Source organism: Pipra filicauda, unplaced genomic scaffold (assembly GCF_003945595.2).
Source record: "Pipra filicauda isolate LSUMZ 115617 unplaced genomic scaffold, ASM394559v2 scaffold43_size3849885_pilon, whole genome shotgun sequence".
In the NCBI taxonomy this organism is placed as follows: Eukaryota; Metazoa; Chordata; class Aves; order Passeriformes; family Pipridae; genus Pipra; species Pipra filicauda.
The window spans coordinates 2,532,123-2,557,148 of record NW_024104576.1 but is presented as its reverse complement, the minus strand read 5'-3'; the positions used below and the strand labels follow the sequence as shown (position 1 = coordinate 2,557,148).

General features: G+C 36.8%; 1 protein-coding gene across 8 annotated transcripts in view; it reads left to right on the top strand.

The window, feature by feature from the left end:
* JAKMIP1 (janus kinase and microtubule interacting protein 1) overlaps positions 1–25,026 on the top strand; it is a 161,565-nt gene that overhangs the window by 54,320 nt on the left and 82,219 nt on the right. For 7 of the 8 annotated variants that reach the window (XM_027736209.2, XM_027736202.2, XM_039385841.1 and 4 more), the window contains 2 exons: positions 258–446; positions 16,535–16,809. In XM_027736209.2, the coding sequence (XP_027592010.1) occupies positions 16,681–16,809 (129 nt within the window). In that variant the 5' untranslated portion in view covers positions 258–446; positions 16,535–16,680. Of the gene's footprint in view, positions 1–257; positions 447–13,120; positions 13,194–16,534; positions 16,810–25,026 lie in introns of those variants that run through there. The other variant, XM_039385842.1, reaches the window with a different exon arrangement.

Below are 25,026 nucleotides of genomic sequence, written 5' to 3'. Positions count from 1 at the left end.
TAACAGTCTGGATTGACCTGGTCTAATTGCCAAGTAGTTTAGCAGCTTCCATTATGCTTTCATTGAAGACCATCTAGCAAAGGCCACCACTGCACATGTGTTTTAAAGGAAATAAGATGCCACACTTGTAATTTCTGCAATATCTTATTCTGCTTCATTTTGTTACCCTGTGTAAATATTTTTCCATTGTATTGCTACCATCAAAGCTGTCAATCAAATCTGATTTGTATTAAATCTCTTTTTTTTTGGTTTAACAGATGATGTCACCAATATTGCTCAGGAATCCCCCCTTGATGATGAAGAAGAGAATGTGCCAACAGTAGTAGGAGTTGCAGTTTGGAAAGAACAAACATATCTAGTGACTCAGCTACTGGTGCTGCTCAGTCTTCACCTCTTTATGTTAAAATTGAACACAATTGCCTCAGAAACCTGTGGAAAAGAGAAAGGTACTGTGCATTGCCAGCATATTGGGTGGATAGGAAGAGAACAAATCTGCAATACAGATAAAATGTTATCGATTTATTAGAGACAACATAATTTGAAGCTTCAAGTTTGAAGTTCTTTTTTGTACTGAGAAAGACTTTATACCCAACCAGATTTTGTAGGCAGTAAAATAAATTGAATCTATATGAAGCTTTTGTCTTTGCTTGAGGTGCTTTGGTTCTCTTCACATAGAGGCTTCCTGGATTCACTGAATAGATTTCTTGATATTATGACCATTTTCTTACTTGTGATTTTTTTTAAAATAAATTTTGTAAGTAATTTCCTCACCAGCACCACTACCCGTGGCATCTAAAGGGTGCAGTACAGAAGGGTGCTTAGTGTCTTATATTTGTCATATGCTTGCTAACTTGACCACTCTTTTACTTCAGCTATATCTGTCACCATTATAAAGAAGAAAGGCTTGGATTGCTTTGGTCTCAGTCAGATGCTAAGCTCCTTTGACAGACTTTCCCAACTTCCTGTTGACTTATATGTGTTTATAATGTGCATATGTCTGGGTATTCAGCAGGCAGCTATATATGCCATGCATAAAACCCATCACAATATTTTGTCTGCTTCAAGGATCATCTACTATATGGGGAAAATTATCCAATTCCTCCTATTAGGGAAGTATGGTAAGGATGACAGCTTAATGCAGTGACTAATTTGGGGGGTTTGCATCTTGTGGAAGTCCTGCAGTGGAACTGCAGTGATCATAGAGTTATTAGAATTAGAAATATTAGGAAATAAGCAACCCACACTCTCTATAACTGTTGTTTCTGCAGCAAAATGCTGCACTGAGTCCCTAGAAATGATATTTTTATCTAGAAAGATATCGAGAATATAGTTGAAGTTTGCCAGAAAACCGTAATGCAAAAAGAATGAGAAACTTCAGTCATAGGTGTATCTAAAAAATGATCTTTACATCTAAGTAATAATATCAGAAAGTAGATGATGCTGATTTTGAAAAGAATTAAAATGCTGAGCTCTAAACCCAGCTGATAAATATTATAAGTTGGCTTTCTTCGGAGGTGAACGCATTTTGATTTTTAAATTTCAAAGGAACACCATTTAAAAGTTATTTTCCTCCTGTTGGACTTTAGACTGTTTATTCCTGTACATCCAAACAGTTGAACATAAATGAAAAAAATTATTTAGACATATTTTATTTAGCTGACTCTGCTTGATGAAAATGAAAAATTCCAAACATAGAGAGTCTTCAGCAGCTAATGTATTTTGTAAAATTATTTTGTCTTATGCAAATTACCTATAAGGAGGCTTCCTAGTACTTGGAACTAGCTTATGTGGGTTTTCATTCTCTGGATTGCTTATGCATATTTGCCTAATGCTGCAGAACCCCCCCCCTACATATCTGGCTCCTGTTTGTCTTATTTGATTAGTCATATCTCTGGCATGTCAATGTCTTTTTATTTGTTTAGACTATTTCTGATCTCTCCAACCTGTCTCCTCAGAATGGTGGTGTTCTCCCAAGCATTCATGCAGGAGTGGTGCTGCTACATCATGCAGCTGTGTGCTAGCACTTTGCTTTAGAGAATGACTGGCTGCTTCTGTGAAAATTTAGCACTGCTGTAGCGTACCTGGTCCTTAAATAGGGCCAGACACTTTTTTTTAAATGGCTCTTTCTTTCTTTTGCTGACTGATCACGAAATCTACCAAAAATTGCTATTTTTCCCCTTTCTTTGAATTGATAGACATTAAAATGAGATAAACTTTAGTATTATTCTCATGTTTCCATTTTTTTCTTAATATCCTTTGAACAATCCATCTGTGCTGACTAATCCTCTGTACAAATATTACTTATGTTCACTGCCACACTATTACAGATCCGTTATTCTCCAAACACAGAAAACAAGTACTATAATATGTTTGTGTCTGAAAAGTTTTTCTCACTTGCAAATATAAGAAGGTAATACATTTGGGTAGCTGATAGCTGTACAGCTGCTGGCAGAATTCCCACACAGGTTTTACCATTAGATAAGCCTGTGGCTGGTAATGGTCGTGTTGAGATAAGATAGGTATCATTTCACTTAGTCATCTAAAAGTAATCCTCTATGTGTTGAGTGTTTCCAAGAGGTCTTAAAAAGAAAATTAAGCAAACTTTTCTGACAACTTGGTAAGGTCTCTCGAATATGTAAAACTTGCATCCAGTATTAAGCATAATGGATCTTCAGTCTTTTATGAAGCTCCTTGTATATTCATAAATGAGTATGAATGGAAAAAGAAGGTATGAACCATGAGAAAACTACAGCCTCTGTGGTGTGCATTCAGTAAATAGTAGTGAGAGGCCATAAACTTGACAGTTCTGACAATTCCTTAGGATATACCATTTTTGGTATGTTTTTCTCAATAAATAGGCTCTCTCATGGTTATGGTGGTCTTTCTAGCTTTTTTGTTTGCTCTTCAATTAATTTTTAACATCAATAGTTTTGAATGTGTTATGAATATTAAGTACCTTTGATAGTGTGATTTGATAGCAATATATGTGTGTGTGGGGGGAAAGACCTGTTTTATGCATAGCATTGTGTAAATGTTGATTTCCAGGAGAATAATTTTGTAGGATACTAAATTACCTGCAACTTACCCTTTCTGAAGGAAACCCATCATGTGCACATATGCTCATACTGTATTTATACTTACATATGTTCAGTATGAGGATCTTTGTATTACAAGTAGTCTTATGCAAAACTGTATTTTAAAATGTGCTATTATGTGTTGCCATATTGTAATGAGCTTGGACAATAACAATCAATGTCATGTTCTTGCTCAGTAACTCAGTGCTGCAGTTCTGCAGTCAAGTACTCTAGGGTGGCATAATGTGTTATGTTGAGGAAACTTCTTTCTATCAGACCTTTGTTTAATCTTTCTCTACCTTGTGTGATGTTTTTGCATACCTTATATTTTACTTAAAATTTGGAGTCAGTGTGCCTGAAAAATATTACATGCTAAAAAAGTTCCATTTCCCAGCTGAGTTCACTTTTTATTTAGTGTGGACTGTGATCTTTGTTTGTGTCAGAAAATAAACTTTAACACAAACCAGAAAGTCTACCTAAAGTTTGTTTGAAAAGTAGTAGAATCACATTTATTAACATTTCCTTTTGAAAAATGTATTAGTAGCTTTCATGTGTGTTGGTTATAGCAGGAAACCGAAATGAGGTCATCAAAATATGGAGAGGAATGAGTATCTCATAGGACCATACATGTGAGTTTAGAAACTGAGTTGAATAAAGCAGAGCATCAGCTTAGCAATGTTAGTCAGCAAATACAACCCACCGCAAGGAAGGTAAAAAACCCGTTCCAGTGAATACACTCTTTTGGGTCTGAATGGGGTGGAGTAGCATAAATATACTTCATGACTGCAGAATTGACCAACTGAGTTCTGATTTGTGCTGAAAAATTGCTTGCTCATCAGAGATATTAATGTGAAGATACAGTATTAGTGTAGGATACTAGATGGTAGCATTTTTCAGATATTCTCCTAGGTTCTGTCTTACTTTCTGAGAGTATTTTGGTATTGAAAAATAAGTTTTGTCAGCTGCGAAGTCTGAAACCTATTTCACTGATTGAATCTTTTTAATCCTCTTTACCTGAATTATTTTTAGATGTTGAGACTCTGGTTAGAGACTGTATCCAAATGAAAGAAAGATACATTAAGAATTTAATAGAAAAAACACCACATTATTAAAACTAGAAGTTTTACTGGATATTGAAATTTATCACATGTTTATCATTAGGACAACCCAGGGACCAAGCCCAGCCAGCATGGGTTCATGAAAGGCAGGTCCTGCTTGACCAACCTGATCTCCCTCTAAGACAGGGTGACCACTTAGTGGATGAGGGTAAGGCTGTGGATGTCTCTACCTGGACTTCAGTAAAGTATTGGACACCATTTCCCACAGCATTCTCCTGGAGAAACTGTCTGCTCATAGTTTGGACAGCTGCACTATTCGTTGGGCAAAAAACTGTCAGATGTCCAGGCCCAGAGAGTGGTGGAGAATGGAGTTAAATCCAGCTGGTGGCTGGTCACCAGTGGTGTCCCCCAGGGCTCAGTACTGGGGGTTAGTATCCTGTTTAGTATCTCTATCAATGACCTGGATGCGGGGACCCTCTGTCAGTTCACAGATAACACTAAGCTGTGTGGGTGTGTTGATCTGCTGGAGGGCAGGAAGGCTCTGCACAATGATCTGGACAGGCTGGATTGATGGGCCAAGACCAAGTTTTTGAGGTTCAACAAGAGGGAACTTGGACTTTGGTCACAACATCTCTGCGCAGCACTACAAACTTGAGGGTGAGAGGCTGGAAAGCGACCCAGTGGAGAAGGACCTGGGAGTGCTGGTCGACAGTGGCTGAACATGAACCAGCAGAGTTCCCAGGTGGCCAAGAAGGCCAATGCCATCCTGACTTGTATCAGAAGTAGTGTGGTCAGGAGGACCAGGACAGTGATTGTCCCCCGTACTCGGCACGGAGGAGGCTGCACCTTGAATACTGCATTCAGCTTTAAACCCCTCACTGCAAGAAAGGCATTGAGATGCTGGAGCGAGTCCAGGGAAGACCAACAAAGCTTCAGAAGGGTCTGGAGCACAAGTTTTTTGTGGAGTGGCTGGGGGAGCTGGGGGTGTTTAGATTGGAGATCAGAGTGAGGAACTCTCCACAACTACCTGAAAGCAGATTGTAGTGAGCTGAGAGTTTGTCTCTTCTTCCAGATAACAAGTTGACAGGACCAGAGAAAATGGCCTCAAGTTGCACTAGGGGAGTTATAAATTGGATATTAGGAAATATTTCTTCATTGAAAGGGTTCAGGTATTGAAACAGGCTGCTCAGGGAAGTGGTGGAATGTTCCAAAAAAATGTGGATGTGGCACGTGGGGACATGGCTTAGTGGTGATCATGGCAATGTTGGGCTAATGGTTGGACTTAAAAGTCTTGTTTAACTTTAGCAATTACATGATTATATGATTACAGTGCCCTGCCTTGGGGCCAGTAGTGGTTTATGATCCAGGATGAATTCTCTCTATTTACATCCTAGAAAGGGGGATAAGAGGAATTGACAACTAAAGTTTGTTAAAGAGTGTGACAGACTAGTGAGTCTGAGAGGGATTCCTATGTAGACACAATGATGGGTTTTGGTCCTTCCTCTGAAGTCAGGACCATCAGGGATGTAAATCTGTGTATAGTCCTGAAGATGACCAGGATGGAAAATGTTGAGGAGTGGAGGGGATAAGAGACAATTAAATTATTTGCATAGTAAAAAAGTTTAGATTTGTTTAGTTGGCAACCCCTGAACAGAGTACTGTGTGGGCTTGATAAGCACCTTTGCACAACAACCCTGTTAGCCTGTGCACTACTTGCTATGAAAAATCAGAGTAAAAGTTTGGGGAGGGGGGGAGAAATTCCGGTTGCCTTATGTGAAATTTAACTTTATATTAAGTAATGCAAAGGGGAACCAGGTGAGGGAACATACGATGATGCAAATGACAAGTCTCTGATCTGTGGCAGAGGCATTTCTATTGCTTCATTGAGGAGCTTGCATTTCTGTATTGAGGAAATACTGTATTGCCTTCAGGTTGTTTCAGACGAGAGGTGGAAAGGGATGCAAAAGGATTAAAGTACTTTAGTATGCTTCTGAGAGTTAACCTGGTATTGTTTTGCCTTTGGAGTCAGTTGCACTTTATTCCATCTGTTCAACTGTGGCGGTTTAATATTTCTGTGCTTTTCAGGAAACTGTGGAAAGCTGACTTCCCATCTTTCTCAGGTAAAACAACTTGTGTTAAACTGCTTGCAATAGTGCAGTTGTAACAATTTCCTGCACAAGCATAATTTTATATTTCCCCTGCTTTGCATTTAGTGATGTAAGAAGATTATGAATGTTTGGGGTTTTTTTCAAGTTAGTAAAAGTCAATGGGAGGGTGGAACAGGGAAAAGGATTGTGGAAAGCATTTTCCAGGTATGGTGGATGTTATTACAACCCAAGAAAAAAAAAAAAGAGATTTTGTAGTAGAAGGGAGGGGGAGAGTACTTGGGCATTTCAATTAACTTGCAGCAACCAATGCAGGATTTAGAAGTGCACAGTGAAAGGAAACACATAACCTAGCTATTTGCTGGTAAAGACCTGCATATCTCAAAGGAAACATATAGTGATTTCCTATCCTTAATTCCTTGCAAAATTTGGAAGTGTTAGTGAAGATTTTTGTAACTTGATGTTTCTAGATTTCTACTGCTAAAAAAATAGTAAGTAGTATATGTTTGTAGAATAGCCATTTGAATTGATATTCTTGGGGAGGGAAATGAACATGTTTACACTTAAGAGCTCCCAGTTTTCACATTGTTCTTTGAAACAGCCATCATTTCAATATTTCCCCTTTCTGGTACAAGGGCAGTGTATGCAGGTAACAACTAAGTCTAGATTTACATGTAACTTTAAGCTTACATCTCACCCTTACATTTTTCTTCTTCCTTTTCTGTTATATACTCCTCTTTCCTTTCTTCTATATTTGAGAACTGGTGGTTGTGGGGAAAGAGCAGACAAAGAGAGGATAGGACTCTCACTTAAGTTAGTGATAACAAGTGGGCTGCGTCACTGAGATTAGTTCTCTTTCTTCCTGTATTAGAGCCTTCTTAAGCAGACTCCATTCTGGTAGTCCATTCCCCAACGTATATGCCATCCACCACCCACACCACCTCTCCTTTTTTTTTCCCCTGCTTTGGAAACAAATAGTTAAAATTTTGGTAGTATAGCTTTGTTATGTAAGAGGTGAAAAACTGTGGTGTTAGTGCCATACCTTAAAGCAGAATCTTCTTCACACTTTCATCTAAAGTTTAGGGAGATGGTGTGTGATGTAGAAAGAATAGTTATTTCGGCAATACCTATTTCCATATTTTTCCACTGAGTCGTCATTCAGACTAAGTGTGCCTGTAAAGTCACTGCCAGCACCCTAGCTTTTGAGGCTTCCCTCTGCCACCTCTTTTAGGGGATGAAGTGGGAAGAGGAACAGAACTAAACACTAAGATCAATTCATAGCAGAAATTATATGAATATGAACATATTTTTACACAATTGGGTGCAAAGTTAGGATTGCTACTGTGTCCAATTTACATGATAATGCAACTTGAATAAAGATTTTTGTCCACGGTCAGAGATGATTTACAGAACCATTTAGACCTTGCAGAGAACAGCCTTCTTTGCAGGCACCATGGGAAGAAGGAGGTTGTGTTCATAAGCAACGAAGCATAAACATCTTTCATTCGAGCACTGGGGCTTCTGTAAGCTTTAGGTGACATGTCTTGGCTTCACCTTGTGTAAAACACTGTACCATCTTCATGGTCTGCTCTCTGAAGCAGTATAGTGAAATGAAATCTTGATTTCTTAATGAAGGAAAAGATATTATATAGGTGAAGAGAGGTAAGTATGTTTTCTTGAGGCTGAACAATAAGTTAGTTTTTAATTCCCCTAGATGTCCAAGCCTGACTATGACAGCATTCAGCAATTTAGGATACACTGCTAGCAGTATTGTACCCTCATAAATTGCATAATCTCCTTAAATTGCATGCGCAACTTGCCTACTAGAGAGCTCCAAGTTGCATGTGCAAGTAACTTCTGTTCTGTCCAACACTCTTTCAAATTCAGGAAGCTTTATTTCTGTATATATATGCATGTATATATATATATATTTTTGTGTGTGGATTAATTTAATTTCTTTACTTCAAAATACTTTTGGACAGTCTAATCTGGACAGCAGGCAGTCTTACAGTCTATAGTAGTGTGTCACAGAGTAATTCTGGGGGTTTATATTTATATCTAGTTGCCTGTTTCTCTCTTTTTAAGCTGAACTATGACTGAATGTGTCATTGTTTTTTAACATTCTGAGGGATGCTGTCCTTAAAATTATGATGTTGATACCTGTATCTGGATAAATATATTTTTTGCAAGTCTTCATGGCCACCACATTCAACTCTAAGCATCTTCAGAAAGCACATTCCTACTTCTGGTGGCCAATTTGCCAACACTATTGCCTACAAGTCTGGAATGGTTTGAATCAAATTTGCTGGCAGTTATCAGAAGGGTATTTTATTCGTAGTCTTCTCACGGTGGTGAAGCATTTTCTGTTTGTGAACATGGGAAGATTGTTACACAAAGGAAGCCTTTAGATCACAGTTTCTCTTCTGTGCTTTTCTTATGCTTTGTCATGCTTGTCTCTGTCCTGTTTAACCAGGGAGAGAAACGAAAGTTTGTCTCCAGGCTCTTGCTGTGTTAGTTTCTAGCTGTGCTTTTTACTGCCTGTCGTTTTAAGCTGCTGCACTGTTCCCTTTCAAAATTTAGAGTTGAGAGAGCAAAGAGGCTACTGTCTGTCTGAAATACCCAGTTTAAATATTTTATTCCAGGTGATGCAGTTCTATCAACCAGAGTGAATTAAACTCTTCACTGCAATGAACATTCACTCAAATTACAGCCCTTGAAATACCAATGTTATCTGGCTGATTATCAGAGCACTGTTGTGAGAAAGTTAACAGATCTTCTGAGGGATTTGCAGCTTTGTAGAACACTAAATTTGGTGATTCTTGACAAAAGCAGTTGCAAAGTCTTTCTAGTTCTCATAAGCTTAATTTCTCATAACCAAAATCCATCAAGCCTTAGCCCATGTGTTGCCCATAAACTAGTGATAATTATTGTTATCATCCAGCTAGATTTGAAACTAGATTTAAATGTGGGGTGTCTTACTTTAGGAACATTGAAGTTAAGCAGAAGTCCTTGATACAGTAATCAAACATAAGGTTGAGGTCCTAAATTCCTGAACACAGGTAGATACTTTTTGGGGATTCTGTGACTCTTCCTGAACTGCCAGTTCAGGAATTAAGGAACTTGGCTTTAAAAGTGGAGCACAATGGGAACTTTGGAAAAAATAAAGCATATTCTTTTACCAGTCTTACTGTATTACTGGAATAGGCTGATATCTTCATTTTGGCTAAGAGTTCTGATTTTAATGAGATGTGTTGAAGTTGAGCCGGCCCTTGGTAGGTAAAGAAGTTTTGTCATTAACCTACTCAGCATTGTAACTTCCTTTATGGTGCTGACTGATGTGTTCATGCTGCTCTGCACACAGCTGTGTGATTCTTCTGTGCTGCAGCAGTGAGGTGGGAATGTGAGCTGTCTGGCACAGTGTGAGGTAGCTTGCAAGTTTAATGAAGGTAGAGAATAGCACATAATAATTATTGAAATCATAGATAGTGCAATGAAATCATGCCACCTCTATTTGCCTCATTGCTCAGTTGGTAACTAATACCACATCCAGATACACCTTTTCTCATCCTTTTGCCTACCTGACCTCATAAGTCCATCCTATTGATTTACAAAATAATAAATATTCAAGATGGAATAAAGTGTTAGATAACTCTAGGTTTTCTCTCATTGAATTCCACCTCTCTCTTGAGTCATCAAATTGGGAATCTGAACCTCTCCCCACAAGCCTGTCAGTTGTCTTGCACATTTTCTACACAGCTGTCCTCCCTGAATTTTTCATTTTTCTAGTTTCAGGTTTCAACTATTCTCTCCCTTTACAATAAAAATAATAATGATAATGATGGGTTTAAAAAACATCTAAAGGAAGCTTCCTGCAAAAATCAGGTGAATAGCTAAACAAAAGTGGTCCAGTATAATTCAAAATCCTAAATTTGGCATAATGATTAATCTGTGGGTTGTCAGTGACAGTCAATAAAGATATTAGAATCTGCCTCTCTAGTTGCCATTTATCTAGGTCTAATTTAGAAATGCTAAAACTCCACATTTTTGTTCTTAAATATTATGCTTTAAATGGAGTGCTGCTCCTCAGTGAAAGCCCAGGGATCTCCCTGCATCGCATCCAGGGCACAATGAGAAGAGCTGGAGGCTGGGCACACATTGTGCTGGACAGCAGGCATCTTGTCAGGTGTCCTGCCTGTGCTCGAAAGAAAGGAATTGGCACAGAGATGAGAGGAACAGCTCTGCCCACAGCTGCCTCTCTGGAGTTGCAGTGAACCCAGCACTCTAAAGCTCTCTTGCTGTGTAACAGAGCTGAGTTTTGAAGGTTGTGGAGGGAGGACATTGTTTTATTATTTTTAGTTACATTTGAACTTTACCTTTTTGTGCTAGTGTCTTTTTAATTTTGTATGTGTCACAGGACTGCTGTTTGTAGCATTTTGACTTTTAATATCGTTAGTGGAGTGATTTTAATGATTTAATGAATCCTCAAAACAGTTCTGTAAGTGAAATTGGGTAAATATTAATAAAGAATGTATATTCATTGAAGACAATGAATATTTTTATTTACTTTAAAGTCAGGGCATCAAGCTCATAAATTTTGGAGAAGTGATCCAGGTTAAGTTTTCAGTAACTACTAGTGTATTGAAGTGTTGTGTAGTGCAGAATGGAGGTGCAGGATTCCTTGCCTTTCTCCTGGCTTGTCCTCTTCACCTTAGACATTCCCTTTTACTTGTGAAAATTCCTTGTAAATGAAGAACTAGATTTGTTTTTTGTTTTCTGGTTTTGTTTGTTTGTTTGTTTGTTTTTGGTTTTGGTTTTTTTTGTGGTTTTTTTGTTTGTTTTTTGTTTTTTTGGTTTTTGTAGGATGCTTATGTCTTCCACTAGAATGAAGCCATTAATGTACTGGATGCTATCCAGTGTTACGCAGTAGTACCAATCAAAAACAAAAATTTAGTGTTATGTGGTTGTTAGTAGTAGGTACAAATACAGTTGAGTGTGTGCATAGGGTCTAAATGAGTTTGATATCAGCAGGATTGCATTACTGTGAGCTTTTTTGGGAAAAAAACAATGCAAAAATGCTTAGAGTTTCTTAGTGATTGCTTTCCATATAGTATGGCCCTGAAGGTGTATTGTTATTGATGCAAAAATGACTCAGGACTGTGGGCTGTGAATGTGCAAAAAGGAATGGGGAGCTGTCAGATAGCAATAAAGATGTTTTTGGTTTTATCTGCCAGAAAATCACAAGTGATACTTACAGAAGTGTTTCACAGTAAGGAAACTCTGTATTTCCCTAAGTGGGATAGGATTTAAAATAACCTTCAGAGGTTCTACTGTTACAGAAATAGATCTATCTCTGTAGGTAGCTAACAAATGGGTATTTAAAATGTGACTAGTCTACAATATACTTAGAAAATTATTCTTATAATTTGTATTCACATTTTTTTGCCTGAGAAGAGTATTATTTTACAATCCTGTAGAGGTGCTTTTGCTTTTATCAATTCAGTCATGTTTTATTACATAGAACTGAGAATTGAAGCAGTAAATGTAGGTCATCTGAACCTGTGAGAAATGTGCCTTGGGCATCGGCATCTCTGAACATTGTCTTTCCCATACAGTCACTGCTTGATTATCACTGTTTTTTTTAAACTGTAACATTGGTGAAACTGGCAGTTACTTCTGAAGTTAACATTGTACCTGTGTCCACTGCATTTACTATTGTTGGGTTCTAGGATTATAAAATCTGTTTTAAATTTCTTGAATATTCAGAGTTGTGCTATACTAAGAATGTACTTAAATCTCATATTCACAAGCAAAGTAAGAGTTTTGGGTAGCTGGTAGTAAACTCTGCAGTATTATAAGAGAAAGGTTGAAGTAAAATGGAAAAACCACTATTTATGTGGAAGTGAAGTGTCTAGATGAAGAAGCTTTTTATTTCTCTCCACTACCTGAGTTATGGCTTGATGTTTCAGCTGAGATGACTCATTCACAACTTCACCTTCCAAAAATTATGTTGCAGCTGACTAATGTTGTTCAGATCTGAATTAAGATTGGAATGCTGAATTTTGGTTGATATAATATAATAAATCTTTCTTCTTATCATGTTATCTTATCCCTATTTATTACTTAATTTTATAGGTGTACTTTTCCTGTTGATTACTGTTTGTTACTGAAAGACTCACTCTCTAAAGATATAACCCTTCCTTTATTTTTGTGTATTCAGTACAGAATCATGTTTAGAGACTTGCATTTCTTTAAATGGAATTATGTTTCACTAGAAAATGTTAGGCTCTCTCTTTTCTTCTCTGATTTTTCATGCTACACTTCCACATTTTTGCAGTAATTAATTTTTCTTTTTTTTTTTGCTATTAGGTTTTATTGATATTTAACATCTAGAAGGATCACATAGCACTTCATTACTTAGTTTGAGGGTTTTTTTGATAAAACCAGGGAAGAGATTGAAGTAATGATAAAAAAATCCTTTAAATCTCTTTAGCAAATAGAAGAGAAATTGGAAGTTAGGAATGGAACATTGTTCAGATCATTAGTTTTCTAGGTACATTAAGAATTTGGATTTCCCCAAGCATCCTGCAAAAATCATGTTAAATATTTTGATCTTTTAGACACCAATCTCCCAAACTATTGAACAGTTGATTCAAATCCAATCAAGTTTATTTCTTTTGTTGTTAATGCTTTTCTTGAATTACAAATGCTCCTATATCTATCAAGTAAAATGAGAAACTTGATACATTCCAGAGACTGCTGTCAATATGACTTGTGATTGAGAATCCATTACTCTTCCTATCCTTTTTTTTTGTCAGATATCAAATACATTCAAATGATCCTAAGGTTTGCAAGAAGTGTGTAGAACTCACAGTGCAGGAAGTGGCTATTTTTGTTCACAAGTGATTGTGGGACTGTATCATGGTGGCGTCATGAGTTTGCCTCTCAATTGACATATGGTGAGTTAATAAATAGGTTGTTGGTTGCAACTTCTACGTCAGTAAAATAATATTTTGTTAGAGTAGAATATTTTTCCTTCTGTTTTTCTCCCTGTGTTTACAAGCTGCCTGGTAGGGGTTTTTTTATCCTAACCTTTATCTGAACATTGAGTGTGGGTACTCAACTAGCAGGGAACGTATGCACTCACTGGTTCTAACCCTTTCATTTGGGAATGGAGATCCACCCTCTTCTGCTGTAGCCCTGGTGTGCCCGGGGTATGTGCCCCTCTGTGTATGTAGAGAGGCTTTGCATTGCCGTAGTTCCTGCTTTTGAAATAGGTAGGGCTGGAAGATGTATCTAGGGAAGATTAAAAAGGGAGAAACTTTTCTATGCCCACCAATGCAGCTTGATGGTGATGGTGTGGGAGTTTCTTGTTTGTTTGGTTTTTTTATTATTTGGGGGGTTTTGTTTGTTTATTTTGTTGGTGTTTTGTTTTTCGTGGGTGTTTTTGGTTCCTTCTTTTTGTTTTGTTTTGTAGTTTTGGGGGCTTGTTATGCTTAGTTGTTAGGTTTGGAGGTGAAGGGTTTGATCTCCTCCCACCCTTTCGTGTCCATAAGAGAAGCAGGCGATTTTCTTCAGGTTCTGTGTCTATGTTTTTATTTTACTTGAAAGATACAATTTTCAACTATTGTGAGTTATAGGAAAAAGATTGAGAACAATGCTTTGAGAATTTTTTAAATTCTAAAGAATACTTCAAAGTGTAGCGCTGAATTGTTTATTTTTAAGGCTAATTTAAGTGCTAAATGCAATTTGAACTGCTTTAAATAATGCATATTATATTTAGACCTGCACATTTTCAAAAACAGACAACAGTATGATCCTGGTATCTGATTGTAAGACCTTATTTATTAAGAACTCTGAGTGATGATGACTCTGATAGAATATAAACTCTGCAGACATTGAGAGTTATGCCTGACCAGGACTTCAGTGACAGGCCATCTTCTGCTGTACATAATTATAAGTTTAAATGTTCATATTGAATTACTTAGTATATTCATAATATGCCCGGGAACATGATATGGTCAGGAGAGGTTGTTATTACTGAGCAAAATATATGTGGTGATTTCAAAATGTTCCACATTTCAAATCTCTTTTTCTGTTCTCTGGATGTTGTGTATATCCACACAGAGCAGTTACTTCACTTTCCTCATTTTACTGATGGAGAAGCAAACACTTAAATTATTTTCCAAACTGTAATTGGAAAGGGGACTGGGGGGATCTAATGAGGTTAAAAATCATGCAGCCAGGCCAGTGAGGTATGGTTTTGGTTTCCTTAACTAAATTAATAATCTACTGAATTAAGTAATATATAATTTGACTGCGTCAGGAATTTTGTGTAAAGATTTCAGGATTAAATCCTTGATAGAATCTGAATACCCCAGATACCCTTTGAGATAAGGAACAACTCATTTCCCTTTTCACCATTGTAAATACTGTGGAATTATTATAGGTTGGATTTGCATATCTATGTTATTTTAGATTTTCTTTACAAATAGTCCAGGGAAATAACGCAAGCAACTGATTTTTAATCCAATTTTTTCATACAGTTAAGGATTTTGGATGAAATATACTGGTTTAATAGTGCTTAGTTTTAGCCTTTAGCATCATAGAAACTCCATAGATTACTAGCATGAAATTTCTTTATTAAGAACAACAATTCCTCACATTTCTTCTACTCACTGAAGAGTTCCTTGTTTTAAGTTAGTGTAAGAATATTTCTGATTTATTTTTCTTCAATAAACTGTTACGTGTAAAATCACAATAGCACCAGTGTTTATTTGTTTTGTAAGGTAGGCCTGATACATAAATAAAGTTAAAATGCATTTATGTTTCTTATTTTTTCATAAATTATTAAAAATGCTAAATATAAAGAATATATGGAACAGATAAAATTTTATTGAGTGGGATAAACTGATAGATTATTATATTTCAAAGGAAATACATCTGATATCACAGAGCAAAACAACTACTTCACTCAAATTACTTTAACAAATAATTGGTAAAATTGGTCTTTTTTCAACAGCTTTTTATGAAGGAAAGGATTCGGTGGCAATATTGTCGAACAGATTGAGACTTTTTGTCCTGGGTTCTGTTCACTTTTCATGTGATTTGACTTGTCATTTTGGGCAAGATATTTAACTCACCGCCTGTTTACTAGTCCTTGAAAAGGAGAATAAAACTTAACTGTGGTTTTTTTGTCTGTACACAACCCTTTAGAAAGCATGTGCTAAGGAATGCATGGGATTTTCATTCTAATACAATTTCTAAAATAACTTCCAGGCAGAAGTAGGTTGGAAAGAACAACTTATTATTTGAAGGCAATTTGATAGCAATTTTTTTGGACATAAATACTCCAGGAATGTCGTTCAGTATTAAAGTAGGAAGTCTTCTGCTTTGTCAACAATTTAATGATGAAATTATGTGGATATTTAGAATGAGCAGAGGCCATGGGTTTGGAAACTAATTCAGCATTGATAGCATTTGTTCCTCAGTTTGTTCTTGTAGAGCACCAGGTTATTCTTAGATGAGAGCAGAGAGGAAAAAAAGTCACAGATTAAGCTTCTATAACTACTTATGAAGCAAACTAATCATGGGATTTCCTAATTATTGGAATTAGTGTTCTTTGTCTGCTATTGATATTCTCCTTGAATATTACATAAAGCTGATTTAAATAATTGAATACTTTTTAAGCTTAGAGCATACTGGGAAATTAAAATGAAATTAAATACTTTTGCGTCTTGATTATAGCTTTTCAAACAGTATCAGCCCTGAACATAAGCAGTTTACATATTTGATATTTTAAGAAACATTTCTAAAATTATTTTCTCATTTTGTGATACCTTTTTCATAGATACTGATGCTGTGAGACTTGCATAATACAGTTATGCATTATAACTGATACAAAAGGGTGAGAAATGCTCTCTTCTTACTACTGGAAACAAACTATTCCCACTGAAACACTAACCTCAGTTAACTTATGGTTTTTTATGTGCCTCTTGGGAATCCTGAGCATGGTTCTAGTCAGACCTTGAATAAGATATGATTTTTATTTATATACTGTATTTATCATAAATGTAAAGAATTTTATTTCTGTGGACATCAGAATACAGTGAATTGGGTTTAGAGACGGTGAAATATTGTGTAACTTCTTATCTATTTCTTTCAAACTGTAGTGCACTATGCAATATAGTATATAATACAAAGAAGTTCAGTGTGCTTTAAAACCTGAATATTAAGTCTGATGTTTAATTCTGCTCAGTGCTGTAGCCTAATTCTGTTCCCACTACTTTGTTCCTTCCAGGACACGAGAGACTGCTCCCGTGATGGCAGAGGTTTGTGGGAAAGATTTTGTTGAACACTACATGACTCTTAAATGCTAAAAGCAGAAGGCACTAGCTGGTAGCTCAGTGTGGAGCAAAAATTTTATTTTAAACTTCAAAAATAATTATGTCAAAGAAAAGTCGTGCCAAGGGAGAGAAGTCCGAGATGGAGACTGAAGCCCTGCAAGCTGCTAATGAGGAGCTACGAACTAAACTAACCAACATCCAGATAGAATTTCAACAAGAAAAAAGCAAGGTATTTGTCTATCTATATTTTCTGATCATTCTTCTTAACAGTAGCACTGTTAGAAACCAGCAGAGTTTCATACTAAAATGCATTAACCTTAAAAGAAAAACTTGACAAAGTAGTGAAATCAGAAGAATCACTGATAAACTGAAATTGGTGCCAGCTCTTCTAAATGACATGCAAAAGGAAGTAAATATCTGCAAACATCCAGTCGCTGAAATTTGCAGTCACAGCAATATAAATGGCATTAGCTTACTATGACTTAAAGGCAAGGGAGTTTTGTCATTTATCTTAGCACTGAAAACTGTATGTCGTAGAAAGAAAAATCTTTTGTCTTCAAAATCAAGCATCAGCACCTTATTCAAAATGCATCACTATGGAAATTATCTGTGTAGGAGTTCTGATTTGCTTTGCTGAGGTTTTGATGCATCTGATTGCTAATGAAACAGATCCATCAATATTTATCTGTCCAGCACATGTTCAACAGGTATTTTGGTAATCCAGAGAACACCTAGAAGAAATTATTAATTCATGAAGTAAATATATATTTATAAAGATTAGTATTTACTTTTATATATCTCTGTAGACAGTTGAAAATATGGACAAGGCAGTAAGCTTATTTCTATTCTATTAGTTTTTTAGTCTCAATGAGTGCATTTGACTTTGCACAAGACAGTTCTGGAGATTAATCCATGTGCAAATGGATTTATCTGTGTTTGTTTGGTGATATTGTAGTTGCAAGTGTCCAAAGATTTACCAGTGGAAAAAGTATGCACTGAAAATGTGTCCACTTTATATAACATAGCTTTGTTCTAGCCTTGGTTTTTTTATATGTGTAAAATGTGAAACACTTGAATAACAGTATTTCTGTATATTCCAGTTTCTTTAATAGCCTTATGTGTTACTCAACTTTGAATGGTCTTATATTTCATATTTTAATTTACAAAACAAACAAAAAAATGCCTGAAAATGCGATCTTCAGAATTTATTTCTGACAGAAGAAAAAGAAATAATAAAGCTTTAATTTTTGTTGATGCAATAGGTTCAGTATGTGTCAGCCAACTAAATCTGTATTGCCTTGGAAATTTTTCTTCTTTCCAGACTAAAGCAAAAAGTTATATCTCTTATACATCAGGAGTACTGATGACTGAACAGAAATGACAGGGGTTTTGCTATTGGCTTCCTCATCCAACTTCTCCTGCTCTTTTTTGATATAATGAGAATGAATTTTAAAATAAGTGGCACAAACTACTTGTGCTTCTTAAAATCACACACCATGGAATTTACTAGTGGCTGATACCCTCTATAGTTTTCTGGGTGACAAATTGTGTTATTTCACTGTCATTTTTAGCATCTCATTGTTCCTATTTGGAGACTTGTTAGCTGATGGTAGATTACATTTATGTTAGTAAATTCTTTTTAGTTATTTTTTCTTATTTCCTATTTTGTTCTGTATGACTTTTTATATACAAATGTGAATTTTATTATAATTTTTTAAATTGTATTAAAAAGAGCACATGATTACAAAGTTATCTTATACCTTGAACAGAAGAATGAATTAATTTTGAGTCCTTAAAGTACTTGGATTCTAAAAAAATCCACGAAAATATTACATGAACGCTAGGAAGAGTTTAGCCCTGATATACTTCCAGGTTTGATGCTTTACCTGTAACAGCATTACGTTTAACTTTGATTCAACTAAGAATGAGGTGTAAGTACAAAACCATAACAGCTGCAGGAATGTTTTCTATAACGTCTGTTTACTTACCTGTATTCAATGCAGTAAGATTTGCTTCAGTTTGGTTACTTGTTCATCTTTCTGCAGCTTGAGAATGTCATATTTTCTAGTGTATTGAGGTTGTTATCAGAGACACATCTGTGTATTGTGCACATACATCTGCAGAGAAATGAGAGAGCTCACATATGTAATCTGTAGATGGATATGAAAGAGGAAATTACAACTAGTAATTGCATTCCAGTCTGCCGTAGATTCTGCAATATGTTGGAGTGCGTTTCTGGGAGGATGCAAGCGGGGAAGGAGATCTTCAACCTCTTTCCCACACCTTTGCTGTGGTGCTTGCTCTAAATCATTTAAGTAGATTTGAACCATGCAGTTTATTTCCCAGCCTTCTCTCAGTCTGTGCAGCATTTATACAGGATGCCTTGACTGACAAGATGAGTAAATCAAAGCCATAGGGATTTTTCTGGTTTAGACTGTAGTTTAAAAATGAGGAACAAAACCAACAGAAATTATGTCTTGGTATCAGAAAAGTAAAAACACTGTACTTAGAGAATTCTAAATAAATTAGATAGCTTTAGTGGCACAGGAGTAAGAGAGAAGTATTGAAGCTGCTAAACAGACAGCACTGAGGCCCACGGGACATAAACTATGTCAGGAAAGGTAACAAACTCTTTTGGGGCAAATTTATTTAATTTTCCTAAATTATTTTGTCCCTCATGCATATGCCTATATTAATGTTTTATCTGAGAAGGAACATTCTAATTGATGAGAGATGTCAGAAATGGAAATTAGTCTTACCATACTTCTGCCTGCAAAATACTGCTTTCTCTGAAATAAAATTTTACCCCAGAGACATCCAAAACTTCGTGCATATTTTCCAAGTTCATTTTGTTTCACTGTTTGTTGATCCATTTATAAAAATTTCTTCTCTAAAGTTGTTTTCCTGCATGCTTATGCAATACCTGATCCAAAACTGATACGTTTGCTGGTCTTCAAAAGCGCATCATTGTAGGTCTTGCTTGGTGGTGTTTTGAGCATCAGACATATGAGTAGCTGGGTTCATTTATGAATGGGTGAAGAAAAAGCTGTGGCCCTGCTTTAGTTCCTATGTACTGCCTCTTGTTTTGGGAACACTTGTTTGGTAGCTTTGGGCAGCCTATTGATAGATAGCATGTCCTCCTGGACTGTAGGTTTGCTGCCATCTATGGAGATGCTGGAGAAGGAAATGCATGAACTGAACAGGGGTTCACATACAGCCCTTGCTTGGCTACTGAAAATACTTGGTTGGAAGACATCCAAAATTTGGGTATTGAGTAACCAAGAGAGTTGACCGAAGCACAAAAATTATACTTATTTCAACATAAGTGGAGGCAGGACTTGCTCTGACTGAATCTTAAAGTCTGGTACAGTGAGCACAAGGAGCTGCAGTGAGTGAGCATGGTCTTGGCAGTCAGCTCAGTGGTTTTTTTAAATACTTGTACCGAGATACATGAATATTTGGGAAAAAGTATTACAAAGTACCTATTGCTACTGAGATAGTTGGCATAAATTAGAAGGTAGTTTTCTGATACTCCAAGTAATACTCTGTTCTTGACAGCAAGGTGTTGTAGTGTTTGCTGTCACTATTACTCCATCTTCACCCAGTTTAGTTATTGTTTTTAAATATCCATTTTCTGCTTGTGACTGTAACTTTATACTTGAGATCACAACATCTGGAAATTAGGATAAATGAGATGTTTCAACTCAGTTGCCACTATATCACCTCACAATTGCCTAGATTGTTTTCATAAACCTCATGCTTTTCCCAGATTTCTTTGGGGGTTTTGAGCTTTGATGTTGGATGTTGAATCTGTTGTAGGCAGAAAAAAAATCTGTTTTCAATGTGGGAAATTTAAAAAAAAAAAGAGAGCATGTCATACAATCAAGACAGTTTTATTTACTGGGGATTACAAAAGTAATATGGAAAAGAGTTACGGGCAGTAAGGATGGAAAAACTCTAAATACAGCTGTTGATTTGAGTATCCAGACATTCTGAATATATATATATATGTATATATAAATTGTTATTCCCATAAGCTATGTATGGATTAAGAAAGGAGCCAGTTAATTTGCTGAACTATAAGGACTGTACTGAATAGCAAGGAGAAACTATGGTATTATGTTTGGGAGTGAAATATGGTAACCTTGGAGCAGGGAAATGGCTGAAGTGTTGGTGAATCAAGACACTACTGAGTGGGATTCAGAGGAGGTGCATCCCTTTGGGTAGGTTGTTTCCTGACAGCAGTTGAAGGGCATTTGAATTCAGCTATTCTCTACACTTGATATATAAAAGTAAATTCTGAATACTTAAAAAAAAATCACTGAAACAAGAGAATTTTGGACATCTGAAAAACATTGGACAGTAAATAACAAAGTTATTAGGAATAGATGTAGCAGCATTACTTCAACCAGAATTCGAAATAATTAAATGAGTGAATATGCTAGCTATGATAGTGCAATTTCTAACCTAGGTAAAACAGATAGTCAAGAGAAGTGAGACATTACTAAAGAGATGTTAAGCAATGATTATCATTAGTTTAGCTGGAATTTTGTTAGAAGAAGTTGACAGAAAACACAGTGGAAGAGATCCTAAAAAATTTTGATGGTGCAGTTCCACTCACAACTGCAGTAGAACCTTTAAAATTAATGTATCTTATCAGATTATGAGTGTTCTGGTTTTAGTTGAGATAGATTTAATTTTCTTCATGGTAGCTTGTATGGAGCTATGTTTTGGATTTGTGCTGAACAGTGCTGATAACACAGTAATGTTTTAGTTATTGCTGAGCAGAGCTTACACAGAGGGCTTTTCTGCTTCTCACCCCTCTCCACCAGAGAGGAAGCTGGGGATGGTGTTTTTATTTCCATCACTGGTCTTTTTTGGGCTTTATTTTCCTCTCTATTTTTTCTCTTACAATGTTTTTATTATATTTTGTATCTAGTATTAGTTTTTTCTCTCTAATTCTTTAACTGTTCTTACATCAAACCACTTTCATCCTTCCAATTCTCCCTCACCCCACCAGAGCAGGGCAAAGTGAGAGAGCAGCTGTGTGCTGCTCAGTTGCTGGTTGGGGTTAAACCACATAACTGAACAGTGAGTACAAATTCATTTAGACAATGTCTGATATGGTGGAGTCGTGTCTGACTGGACATTGCCTAGACCATCTCGCTCTGGTTGACCCTGCTTTGACCAGGGCTGTTCTAGATGACCTCTGGAGATTCTCTGCAACCTCAGCTATTCTATGACTCTATATTCCTAAATCCAGGCACAAGCTATCTAAGTACAGTTCAATTAATTTTTAAAAAGCTAGTTTAGATGCATGAATATTTTTAAATGGAAGACCAGTAAACATGTACCTTTTTTTCCTTTCCCTTGAAGCTTGCAAGTATTTGAAAGGTAAATCTCTTTAGTGTAATTTAAATAGCAGAGGGTCCTAAGACATCCTGGATGATTTTTCTTCCTAGCATGTCATTTTCATTGTGCTGGATAATCTGTGTATTTCTTCCTGAAATCCATGGGGAACAAACCAGTGGGATTGAAGATAGGTAGGCAAATAGAGAACTTTGTCAGGAAACACAAACAAACCGAAACTCAGCCAAACAGAAAACTTCAAGGTTTTGTTCTTAGTTGTTGAGGAAGCTAAGAATCTAGGCTGAAATCTGCAAATCATGACAAATGTCTTGTATCTTGGGTTGCTATTACAAATACGTTTCTGTCCCCCCTCAATATTTGTCTGTTGTGTTGATAAAAATGGAACTGGTGTTAGACTGCCTTTTTCATAGTGACATCTTTTGTTGCTCATGTCACAGAAGTCTTACCTAAGTGACTAATTTTAATGGCATGATCCAGTGCAGGCTTAAATTGTAGTAGAAAGGCTGTTAGCTGAACACTAGATTACACAAGAAGTGTGCTTGAACAGGAGTAGAGTTTACATATGTTTTAGAAAAAGCAGAGAATGCGGGCTTTTGTTCTTTTTGAAAGAAAGTTGCTCTTGCATATTTTTTTTTTAAATAAACAGGAGCATCTTTGCCTGTCGACCTCACCCCTAATAACTTGCCTTTGTGACAGTTGGCAATAAATTGCCTACCATAATGTGAGTTCACAGAATCACAGAACTGTTAGGGTCGAAAGAAACTTCTGGAGATCATCCAGTCCATCCCCCTGCCAAAGCAGGGTCACCTAGAGCAGGTTACACAGAAACATGTCCAGATGGGTTTTGAATGTCTTCAGAGAGGGAGACTCTACAGCCTCCCTTGGGAGCCTGTTCCAGGGCTCTGCCACCTTCAGTGTAAAGAAGTTCTTCCTCATGTTGAGGCAGCACTTCTCGTGTTTTAGTTTATGGCCACTGTTCCTCGTCCTATCACTGAGTATCACTGAAAAGAGTCTGTCACCATCCTCTTAACAGCCATCTTTGACATATTTGTATATATTGATGAGATCCCCTCTCTTCTCTGGACTAAACAGGCCCAGCTCCCATAGTCTCTCCTTATAAAAGAGATGCTCCAGTCCTTTAGTCATCTTTGTGTCTCCTTGCTGGGCCCTCTCCAGTAGCTCCTTGTCTTTCTTGAACTGTGGAGGCCAGAACTGAGCACAGTACTCCAGATGTGGCCTCATGACAGCCACCTCCCTCGACCTGCTGGCCACACTCTTCCTTATGCACTCTGGGATACCATTGGTCCTCCAGGCCACTAGGGCACACTGCCAGCTCATAGTCACCTTGTCATCCACCCAGACTCCCAAGTCCTTCTTTCAGAGCTGCTCTCCAGCAAGTCAGACCCCAACCTGTAGCAGTACTTGGGGTTATTCCTCCTCAGGTGCATGACCCTACACTCGCCCCTGTTGAACCTCATTAGGTTTCTCTCCGCTGAACTCTCCAGCCTGTCAAGGTCCACCTGAATGGCAGCACAGCCTTCAGGTGTATCAACCGCTCCCCACAGTTTTGTATCATCAGCAAACTTACTGAGGGTACATTCTATCACTTTGTCCAGGTCATTGACAAGCAAGTTCAATAAGATTCAACCCATCCTCCTTATCCCTGGAGAATGAACTGACTACAGGCCTACAATTGGATTCCAATCTGCTGATTATGACCCTCTGAGCTCTGCAATTCAGCGAGTTCTTGGTCCACCTCACTGTCCTTTCATCTAACCCACATTTCCTGAGCCTACCCAGAAGGATGTTATGAAAGACAGTGTCACAAGCCTTGCTGAAGTCAAGGTAGACAACATTCACTACTCTACCCTGGTCGACCCACCCTGCCAGACCATCACAGAGGGCTATCACATTGATCAGGCATGATTTTCCCTTGGTGAATCCATGCTACCACTACTTCCAATGACCTTCTTTTCTTTTACACACAAGTTTGCAGTTCCTGCCAAAAAGCGGTGTGGAGAGTATTCCTCATGTGATTGACTATTGTGCCACAAATAAAAAAAATTGCATTTAAATCCATGAGAAAAAAAATGAGGTAATTTTATCCATTTTTATTGGGGAAATGGTTCGGTAGCACTCAGAAACACATATGATTTAATAGAGTATTGCCTTTTAGAAATGCATAATTTTAAAATTATGCCATTGACTCCAGTCTTATAGCTGAACTGTTATTTTTCTGTCTCAAGTTCACAAAGCACCTTGTCATGGAAAACAATACCACATGCAAATACCCTATGAAAATATAATCATATTGTTTTAAAGAAAATTCTGCTTTCAGGCACTTTTCAGACATAAGAAAGAAGAAGCAATAATGTTTAGCATTATTTTTTGAAGAAGTTAGCTTCTGCTATGGCAACAGCATTGTATCAATGTGCAATAATTATTAAAGATTTAATTTAGAAAGGTAGAAAATAGCTGGTTTATTGGTGCCATGATATCCTACCTAACTTTGTTTCCTTACTGACTTAATTTCTTGGGTAGAATACTTTTCTTCATTAAAAAAAAAAAAAGTGCCGGAAATTAAAAAAAAGAGAAATTGCTTTAAAGTTTAAGTTCATTTTGAAACTGAAACTTAGGCATATGGGAAAATGCCACACTACTATTTTCATTCAGTCAGCTGCTTTGGAAGCCAGACATGTACAGAACTGCATAGTGTGCAGGAGAGAGGGATGGAGGAAAACGGTAAGGACAGCTTATGGCTTTCAGGGAGGATCTAACAGACAGATTTAACTTTCCATCTTCTCTGATAAGAAGCAGTAACAAGAAAAGACTTTTTAAAGACTTTCAGAATAAGGATGCATCTTTTTTTCTGGGTCATGAGGTGTGATAAGCATTTAAGATGCTGGGTAAAAATCTAAGATTTTTAGAAGGATTCCAATTCTTCTTGTTTAAATTGCTCTTGCTGAAGCTTTTAGGTAAAATTAATAGTGATATATGATAATACTCTCTTACTCTGAATGGTTTATTATGTGTTCTCACAGACAGCAATAATGCATATAGACGTTACCTTCATTCA